The sequence below is a fragment of the Hipposideros armiger genome, unplaced genomic scaffold (genome assembly GCF_001890085.2).
Source record: "Hipposideros armiger isolate ML-2016 unplaced genomic scaffold, ASM189008v1 scaffold_304, whole genome shotgun sequence".
Classification (NCBI taxonomy): domain Eukaryota; kingdom Metazoa; phylum Chordata; class Mammalia; order Chiroptera; family Hipposideridae; genus Hipposideros; species Hipposideros armiger.
Genome location: NW_017731654.1, coordinates 1,371,654 through 1,382,480, shown reverse-complemented (window position 1 = coordinate 1,382,480; position 10,827 = coordinate 1,371,654). Strand labels below are relative to the sequence as shown.

The 10,827-nt window shown below is 36.9% G+C and overlaps 1 protein-coding gene across 5 annotated transcripts in view; it reads right to left on the bottom strand.

Annotated features, from left to right (window-relative positions):
- The window catches only part of UBE2G1 (ubiquitin conjugating enzyme E2 G1), a 125,381-nt gene that overhangs the window by 14,553 nt on the left and 100,001 nt on the right, over positions 1 to 10,827 (bottom strand). For all 5 annotated transcript variants that reach the window (XR_002125946.1, XM_019659874.1, XM_019659871.1 and 2 more), the window contains one exon: positions 4,355 to 4,533. Coding sequence is in view for 4 of the 5 variants with exons in the window: in XM_019659874.1 (XP_019515419.1) it covers positions 4,355 to 4,533 (179 nt within the window). In the remaining variant the exon portion in view is untranslated. The remainder of the gene's footprint in view (positions 1 to 4,354; positions 4,534 to 10,827) is intronic.

Here is a 10,827-nt window from a genome sequence, read left to right as displayed (position 1 = left end):
TCTTAACCATCGCACCACTCGGCCAGCCCTTCATTATCATCTTTAAGTAAAAGGAAGAAAGGGGCAATTCCAGCAGGCAAAGGGGGAAAATCAATATCAAGAAAAAAAAAATCACCTAAAAGTACCAATTAGCAGAGATAATTAAGACTGAGATCAGGGAGATCAGATAGAAGAAGTCTATTACAATGATGCAGGTAAGAAGTAAAAGGACTCAAGTCAATGGCAGAGGGGTGGCAAAAAGTTGAGAGAGACTATATGACTAACATTCTCTGATGACTAAGACAAGACGATACAAAGATGACTTCTATAATAGATAAAGGATAAGTCAGTAGATGATGGTTCCAGAGCAGGAACTAGCTAATATATTCAATCACCATTTGTCGAATCCACTATGCCACACACTTGGATGACCACATAAATAATGTTATCACCTGTATTTTATATATATAGGGAACCTATGAATTCAATAGGGCAAAAAGCACACGTTTATCTTTTGCTCTCCTGAGACCTATTAAAATGATCACATTGGAATTTTTTTTTGTTTGTTTTGTTTTGTTTTGTTTTTTTTGTTTTGTTTTGTTTTTTTTTTTAGCTGAGCCATCCTGCTACCTATTGGTAGCTTAGCGGCTGCTCAGCTCGGGCTGGCATCGAACCGCTGTTGCTCAGAGCTCAAACTCTTGAGCGAGCTCTTAACCAACTGAGCCACTCGGCCGGCCCTGGAATTTTTTTTTAAGGTATAAATCCTCAACATCAAAGAAAATAGCAGGAAAGTCATCTAATAATGGGGTAAAATTTTTTCTGGAAAACCAGAAGCAGATGGAAGAGTAATGAAACATGCAGCACAGAAGAGAAAGTAACAGCCTAAAAAAGCCACAATGGAACCAGAACAGAGGGAGAACCTATTGAACAGAACCCTAAAGAAGTTACAATTTGGAAATGGCAAATCTGAGAAGAGTCAGGAAGAAGTGGAGCTGAAAATAAAGAAATTCACAGAAACGCTGTATAACTCAATAGTTTGGCATTTTCCTTCCAGTTATATCCAAAATTCTAATACCTTCTTAAAATAATAATGATACATAGATTTTATGCAAACATAATGACAAGCACTAGAATTAGAGCTGCTAGCATGAGTATCTGTATTCAAAGTAATTGCTTGTTCATTTTGGCATTTAAATGACACCCCTCTTTCTCCAACTCTCTTAGTTGAATATCTGACTTGCTACCCACACACTTTGGAGTGGAACAAATCCTGCGTGCACGCACGCGCGCACACACACACACACACACACACACACCCAATCTGCTTTCCTAGAACCTCATATCTTATCATTTCTTAATCAGGAATGGAGAATTGTGTAGAAAGCCTACAGAGTTTTGAAGTACTCTTCAAAATATAAAAGAAAAACTGACCTCAGACAAATAAACTTCAGAATTTAACTTTTTATAATTAGAACTCTCAAAGATTAAAGAACTATTAAATTTATTAAGCAGCGGTAAGATTTCATGAAAAAGGAATTAATTGAGAAAAGACCAAGCTATTTAAAATATTGTCAAAATGAAAATTCAAAATCGGCACAATTTTAGATGAAAAAGATACAGCACGAGGGATCAATCTGGGTAATAAGTACAAGGTTCAAAAATGGAAAGAATACTAAACATGGAAAAATTCTCAAAATAATGAAAAAGGAAAATTCCCCAGGGCTGATCTTCAAAGTATACATCAACTAGAGTGATAAAAATTTTTAAAGTTTACGTAACAACGTGACATTTCAGAAAACCAAAAATCCAGAAAAGGACCAAAAGGGAACGGGGGGGGGGGGGGGGGGGGGGGGAGACAGAAAAAGTTACCTATAAATGGCGAAGAATCAGCTTAGCATCAACTTTTTCATCATCAACAATAAATACTAAAAGATAAATTCTGTCAATATTTGATTTTCTACCCTAGAATTCTATAAACAAAGTATCAAATATAAGGACAGAATAAAAATGTTCAGACATGTAAAGACTTAATTCCCACACACCCTTTCTAAAACATTACTCTAGGATGAAGAACAGCCCCAACCCCCACCCCCACAAATCTAGTTGATCCAATCCAGAAGAACAGGATGGGAAATCCAAAGAAAGCAGCCAAGCAGCAGACTGAATCAATCTAATTTGGCACCAAAGTATTGCGGGATCCAGGAAAGAGATCTCCAAGAAAAATGGGGGTTTCCTGGAATAGGTATCATTGATTGGGAGGTTAGAAAAACAAACAAACAAATATGAAAATATGATAAAAGGTATGCAATGCAAGAGAAAAAATAAGAAAGGTAAACAAAACAAAACTGTTTATAAAGAAAGCTATGGTTTAAATTAGACAACTGGTCAAATCAGAAAAGGTAGTGGTTTTCAAGAAAAAAAAATGGGATAGATTTTGCACACTTTGTGAAGTCATGTCTGTGTGTTTCAACTTCACATTAAGGCCTATTTCTACCCTTATGACAATGTTTAACATCAAAAGAATGACTTTACTTTTTCAGTAGATTCTGTTGTTTCAGAGGACTCAGCTGTTTTGAAGAATTAATAATTTTGCCTATTCACATTGTCAAGTATTTGCTCTTAATTTATCTTTCATGAAGATTAAAATGCAGCTTGCCAGTTCTGATCTTATCAGAAAGAGCTGATAGCTGAGGATGAATCAAATGAAAACAGTAATTACTTCTCTCTCAAAATGATTCCACAGGATTTATTTAAAAAACAGTTTTCACTTCTTTCTTCTCCCTCACCGCCTCTTTTGTTGTTTGGACTGATACCTGACTAAATAGAAAACTGGAATAGTTTTCTGCCAGTTTTTATTTCAACTTGATTACTAAATTTAAAAATTCAAAGCCATAAGGGCCGGCTGAGTGGCTCAGTTAGTTAAGAGCTTGCTCAACAGTGTGAGCTCTGAGCAACAGGGTCACTGGTTTGATTCCCAGCCTGAGCTGAGCTACCGCTGAGCTGCCAACAGGTGACAGGATGGCTCAGCTAAAAAAAAAAAAAAAAAAGAATTCAAAGCTATAGATGTGAAAAGGGGTTATTTAAGTAGTGTTTTTCTACATGTAAGATCTCACCCAAGTTTCTACATAGATTTGAGGTAACCCAATAAAAAAGGTGAATTCAAGCTCCTGGCTTTCATATACACTAACAAAAGTTCCAAGAATAAGAATTAGAATAAAAGGCTTTTAAAAGAAGAATAGAAAAACTGAAGAAATAGGTCTATTATAGATTAAAGAAGAGTAATAAAACTTGAATACAAAATAAAATATAAGTTCTTAAATTCTGGATTTAAAAAAAAAAAGGCAGCTATAAAGAACAATCTTGGAGGGCCGGCCGAGTGGTGCCAACTCTGAGCAACAGGGATCCCGTTTGGATCCCACATTAGGGCCAGTGACGCTGCGCTCTCTACAGCTAAGATGGTGAACAACAGCTCAACCTAGAGCTGGACTGCCATGAGTCGCTGGAGACAGTGTAGGCTGCAGTGGAGCTGCAGTGGGCTCCCGGCAGCCGGGATGAGTTGCCAAGAGGCCCCATGAATGGCCATCAAGTGGCCGGCGACCGATCTGCCTCACCCAGGAAGAGCACAATGATAATACCAACATGGGCCACTGAAGCAAAGTCCTCCACAACTAGACTGAAGAACAAAAGGACAGCAACTTGTCTTTCCCCTTCTCCAATTCCCCAACTCTGTTCCCCTCCCCCAATTCCCCAATAAAATCTTTAAAAAAAGGAACAATCTTGGAGAAATTTGAGTAAGGACTGTAAAAGTATATTCATTAATAGTACTGCATCAATGGTATCCTTGTACTATGCTTATAGAAAAGGTACTCTTGTTCTTAGGGGGCACATGCTGAAGTAGTATTCAAGTATGAAGAGTTAGGATAGCTGTAAAGTATTCTTAAACAGTTTGGCAAAAAAAATAATAATAATAATAATAATAATAATAATAATAATAATGTTGCAAAATCTCCAAATTGGTAAATCTAGGTGAAGGGTATAGGAGTGCTTATTGAATTAATGCAACATTTTCGTAGATCTGAAAATGTTGAAAATAAAAATTTGGGAATAACAATATAGATTTTAATAAGGACTTGGTATTGAATTTTCTTAGGTATGATAACAGCATTATAGTTATGTAAGACGGTATCCACATTCTTAAAAGACACAGGTTTAAGTATTTAGGGATGAAGCTTAATTATGTCTGTAACTTATTTTTGCAGATTGAGGAGAATCTGTACACACATATACACACAGATATCTACATAAAGACATTGTTTGTCATCCTAACTGCATTTAATTAAAGGGGAGGCGAGATGTGTGCATGTGGCCACCTTACCGCAGCATCAACATTAGCAGGTGAGTCTCCATTAGGGTCTGCCAGCATAGAAATAACACTAATCATGATGGTTTCCACGGTGTGAATGGGGAGCCAGCGTTCCTCTGGTTTTTCATAGCCATATTTATCTTCCCCAGGCTCGTGAAGAATAGAAATGCATACATCACCATTTTTATCAACTGCAAAATTAGAGAATAAGAGTTCTGTTTAAAATATTTAAAGTAATTTGGTTATACATAAAATATCTATTAGAGATATGGTCCTGATTACCACAGTACCTGTATAAAGCAATGAATATATAGAGCAGTTAATTTCCAAAATGGAATCTGTTAATCTCCTAGGAAGGCGACAGGTTTTACCAAATAGGATCCACCTGACAAACCTAATAAGAATGTAAGCTATCTTCTTCATCCATGCAAAACTTCAAGATACCTAGCACATAGATAATGCCCAACATTTACATTAGTAAATACAGCAGGTCCTCAAATAACATTCAACATTGTAGGAATTTAAATCTTGTTTATATCAATTGGCCTAGTAAAACTGGTTCATTATATGTCGTTTTGCTTAAAAGTTACAAAACCTATCAGTGATGTTAAGTGAGCACTCACTATACAACAAAATGAAAAAATGGCAACTACTGAATCTGTTCTTCATTTGTAGAAAGTATATGATCCAAATACCAGAATTGAGTTTCTACGTAATCATTTCCTAGTTTCCCTACCAACTTATTAATTTAAATGGGTGAGTCAAAGGTCCAGAGACTTTCCTAAGAAAAAAATGAGAAGTAATATCATAATGTACTTTTAAAATCACATACAGGCAAAATTACATTTTGGGGGAAAGTAGTATACTCAAATTCACAGCAGGAACATATCATAATGCCAGTAAAAATTCATTAACATAAATATAATTTTCTATAAAACTATTTCAAAATCCAAGCCACAAATTAATTGATCAAAAAAAAAAAAAGGTGAAGTCCTAATCCCCTAACTCATTTACATCACACAAATATTCCTTATTAGTGAAACTATTTAAAATTTACTAATCTTTTATGGTGAAGTGTTCCCCACTGCAAAAGAAAGCATACTTACTGGGGAAATGTTAGAGAAGACAGAAAAGTATAAAAACTTTTTGCATAAAATTTTTTTCAGCCAAATTTCCAAATCCCATAAATAACCAGTGGCAATATTTATGTATATTTCATTCCTAACTTCCTACCTAAAGTCTAACAACTTTGTGATAGGTTTAATTTTAAAGCTTATTTTTCATCTCATAACTTACGTATGTCCCCTGTTGTTATAAACTTTGGTAACTAGAATCAAAGTTTATATATCATTTCTCTAAGACAAGTACTTCTTGAATGGATATTGTGTGCCAGGCACCCACCTAACAGAGGTAATACAGCAGTGAACGTGACAGGCGAAGCCCATGCCTTCAGTGTCTTATATATGAGCCTTTCTATAATTAAGAGTTCGTGTCCCAACCCACCCCCCAACTCCTCCTAGTAAAATCTATTAACTAAAATGGAATAAGTCGATCAAATGGCAAGGACAATAGTAATATAACTTGTAACAGCACTATAAAATTCAACATAAAATGCTTATACAGTATTATCAAGATGCATTCCTCCCTTATTACATAATAAGGATTTTTTCCGTCATTTTATTGAAAACACAATATTAAATGTTTGTATAGAATTCTATGAGAACCAATTTAAGATGATTTTCCTGTTTTAGAAATTAGCATCATAATCTAGCTTCTTCATTTTACTTTGTGTCATTTCATTTTAAACATACAGTTTAATTTTTAGAATGAGAGGTTTTTAGGCTTAATAACTATTATTACCAAATCACATCTTGAGAAGTATATTGCTATCAGCAGTACATGAGGTGAGTTTCATTGTCTCTTAACTCAGAATTAAGATTTTTCTTTACTGATAATTTTTTAAATTTCATAGGTGAAATCTGGTTTAAGCTTTTCTAAACACTTTTGGGGGTGAAAATTTTCCATGTATAAAAATTATACATAATTCCTCTTTTGTAAAATGTCTGTTCTTATCCTTTACCTATTTATGTACTCAGTGTTTAGTTTTTTTCCTGCCAAACTGCTTCTTAATTTTCCCCATTTAGTTTTCGCCTACTACTTTTTTATTTCAGTGCCCCAATTATGTTCTTTATAGCTAGCCTTGTTATCTGATACAAGATCCATTTAAGAATCCTACATTGCATTTAGTTGTCACTTCTCTTTACACGCCTCTTTTTAGTCTTTCAATATTTATTACTTTGAAACTAGAAAATTCTTGTACCTAACACCCAGCAAATAACTGATATTCACTACTATTTTTTAATCACTTGAAACTTTTTATTCCATTTCGAGTTTTAATTCACTTTGCTCTTTGGTGTGAAGAAATTTCTAAATCAATTTCCCCATAAATAGCTAGCCAAGTTTCAGCACCAATTACTAAAAAGAAAACACATCTCTTCTTCCATCTTAAAACTAAACTACAGAGGGTAAGGAGACAGAGGAGTGGTTGATGAGGGTAAACGGGATTCAATATATGATGACAGAAGGAGAACTGAGTCTGGGTGATGAACACACAATGTGATATATAGATAATGTATTATAGAACTGTACACTTGAAACCTATGTATCTTTACTAACCACTGTCAGCCCGATAAACTTTAATAAAAAAAATCCTAAAAAACTAAATTACCTGAACCATGCACACCCTTCAAGCAATCTCCTTTCTCTTGAAGCTGTGCATCTAAAATTATAAAAATTCAGGGCCGGCCGAGTGGCGCGATGGTTAAGAACTCGCTTGGGATGCCAGAGGGCCCCGGTTCGGATCCCACATATGAGGGCCAGTGACACTGCCCTCCACAGCTAAGATGCTGAACAACAGCTCAACCTGGAGCTGGGCTGCCGTGAGTCGCCGGCGATGGCGTGGGCTGCAGTCCCTGTGGCGGTGGGTTGCCATGGGCTGCCGTGAGCGGCCAGCAGCCAGTGTGAGCGGCCAGCAGCCGCGGTGAGCGGCCGTCCAGAAGCCGGCGACTGATCTGCCTCACCCGGGAAGAGCGCAATGATGGTGCCAACTTGGGCCAGTGAGGCAACGTCCTCCACAACTAGACTGAAGAACAAAAACGACAGCAACTTGTCTGTTCCCCTTCCCCCAATTCCCCAGCACTGTTCCCATCCCCCCAATTCCCTAATAAAAAAATCTTTAAAAAAAATAAATAAATAAAATAAATAAATAAAATAAAATTATAAAAATTCAATTTACTTTCATCTTCTCTACTTATTCGCTACTTGGGTACTTTGTCTCTTTTACCTAATTGGAAACTGGCTTCTGTTCCCTATCAGGATGCTATGACTATTCTCACAAAGTGGCCTGGAAAACATATTCTCATGAGTACTTTTAAAGTCAACCCTTCTGGGCCAACATAACTGATCCTGCTGAGAACACCTTCCTGGACACAGTTTCCTCCCTTGGTTTCTGTGACACACTTCTTTTCCCTGGTTCTCGAGCCATTCTCTCTGTTGCTCTCTAGTTTTCTTTTTCCTTGGTCTGACTTTTGATGTTATCTTTATCTTCCAAATTAATCATCTTTTCCCTTAGTAAATTAACTCATTCATTATATCACAATGTTGCCCATCATCTTTTTTCCGCCAGCTTTGTTGAAATATAATTAACAATAACACTGTGTAAAATTTAAGGTGTACTAAGTGATGATTTGCTGCACATTACTGTCATCTTGATGTCAGTCACTTCCAAGGACCTAAGCTCACCACTGAGCCTTGGACTAGTTTTATCTAATTATCTAACTGGATATGGGAAGTGTACCTCAAGAAAAACAAGTCCAAAGTTGGAAGCATCTAAGCCTCACAAAGTTAATCTTTATACTAATTTTTATAATAGCTTTATTGAGATATAATTCACATATTTGAAGTACACACTTTAATGGTTTCTAGTATTTTTACAAAGTTGTACAACCATCACATAATCAATTTTAGAACATATTCATCACCAAAGAAAAAAACCCTGTACCCATTAGCAATTACTCCCCATTTCTCCTCAACCTTCCCCCGAGCCCTACGCAACCACTAACCTTTCTATCTCTATAGATTTGCCTATACTGGGCATGTCACATAAATGGAATTATGTGCTATATGGTCTTTTGTGACTAGCTTTGTTTACTTAGCATAATGTTTTCAAGGTGCATCCATGTTATAGCATGTGCCAGTACTTAATTTCATTATACGGGTATTACATTTTGTTTTTCTGCTTATCAATTGGTAGACATTTGGGTTGTTTCTCCTCTTTGGCTATTATGACTAATACTGCTATAAACAGTTATGTACATGTATTTTGTGGACATGTGTTTTCAAATTTCTTGGTTATATATCTAGGAGTGGAATTGCTAGGTTATAAGGTAACTATGTTTAGCCTTTTGAGGAACTGCCCAACTATCTTCCAAAGTGACTGTACCATTTCATATTCTTGCCAGTAATATATGAGGGTTGTAATTTCTCTGTGTTTTCACCAACACTTGTTTATTATCTGTCTTTATGATTATAGCCATCCTAGTGGGTATAAAGTGATATCTCACTGTGGTTTTGATTCTACAATTATTTTGTAAATGGTCCTTCAATTCTAAACTCTTACCTCTCCACTACCACCTATATGTGTAGTCAACAAGTGAGAATTAACTAAATTCTCCTTCCTGCCACTACTCTTAGTTCAAACTTTCATAGTATCTCACCGAAACCACTGGTAAAATCCCCTATCTCCTAGCTATCAGTAGGCCTTCCGTTTCCAATCATTCCTAAATGAGTGCAATCTTTCTAGAAGAAAATATAGTCAAGATAAACCTACTATATACAACTTTAAAACTCATTAACTTAATGAGTCCCCACAGCCTAAAGAAAAAAGTTCAAGCCAGGCATTTACATATTCAAAATTCTGTTCAAGAATCATATTCTGTAAGAATCAATCCCTAAGCTTCTCTTCTACGCTACCAAACATCTTTATAACTACATCAATGCATCTCTCAGTTTCACCTTAAGTCTACATTTGCCTTACGGAGACCATCATCTCCTTATAGAAAAAGACCATAACTCATTAATCATCTTTGTAACTCTAGTGCCTAGCAGATATCAAATGCTCGCTTTTCCTCTCATTCCTATTTCAAAATGACTTTTCACTCCTTCCTAGTTTAACTCTTCCTGTACTTGCCATCACTGTCCCATCACCTCCTCAGGTACTCTTTCTTCACAAAGTATTCCCTCTCAAATCAAGTCTTAATTATTTCACTCTCTAATGCCTTCTCACTTAATGGCCTGCAAAACAAAAGGTCTCCTCAACCTTAAAAAAAACCAAAACACTCATTTCATCAGATGTCCTCTTAAACTACCTAGGCCATTGCTATCCTTCCTCTTAACAGAAGAGAACTGCCATGTATTGCATACACATATGCTTTCATTTAATTCTCACAGGAAGAGAAACTAGAGCTCAAAGAAGCTTTGTCTAGAGTTACACAGCTAATTTGTGGTGGAGCCAACAATCAGGAGCTTTGCTACATCTTCATTTAAAGAGGTGCAAAGACATTGCCTATTACACACCAAATAATTCAAGTGAAGCAGGAGAAACTGCCAAAAGCCTAGGAAGAGATGAAAGGAATGTCAAAGCAACAAGAGGTGAATGTCGTCAATTCATGCATCCATACATCATGTAGGACTACCATTAATGCATTCTCCCACAAATTGTTAGATATTCTTCCTCCTCCTTACTGGTACAAAAATAACTGTGTCTTTTGTGATCACTGTTATCTGAGATGTGATGAAATATGGTGGTTCCCTTGGTTCCCAATAGTTTTCCATTCACCAGTTATAGTCTCTCATAAGACTCATTTGTTTTTCAAGCCATTGGTTCTAATATATACTCCCTCTCCATGTAATAAAGCCTTACTTTATTAATTCATCCATTATTCTCTCACTGATTTTCACTTAAAACTAATATATAAGGGTTTCTCTTCCTTGCAATTAAAAAAGTCTTGACTTGAAAAGCAAAACACAGGGCCAACCAAGTGGCACGTTGGTTAAGAGTTGGCTTGGGATGCAAGCTGTGAGCAGGAGGGCCCTGGTTGGGATCCCACATGAGGGCCTGTGACGCTGCGCCCTCTACAGTTAAGATGGTGAACAACAGCTCGACCTGGAGCTGGGCTGCCGTGAGTCAACGGTGATGGCGTAGGCTGCAGCCCCTGCTGCAGTGAGCTGCCATGAGCATACCGTGAGTGGCTGGCAGCCAGCGTGAGTGGCCAGCAGCTAGGGTGAGCTGCCATGAGCCGCCGTGAGCGGCCGTCCAATGGCTGGTGAGCAACTGCCTCACCCAGGAAGAGCGCAATGATAATACCAACATGGGCCAGTGAAGCGACATCCTCCACAACTAGACTGAAGAACAAAAGGACAGCAAC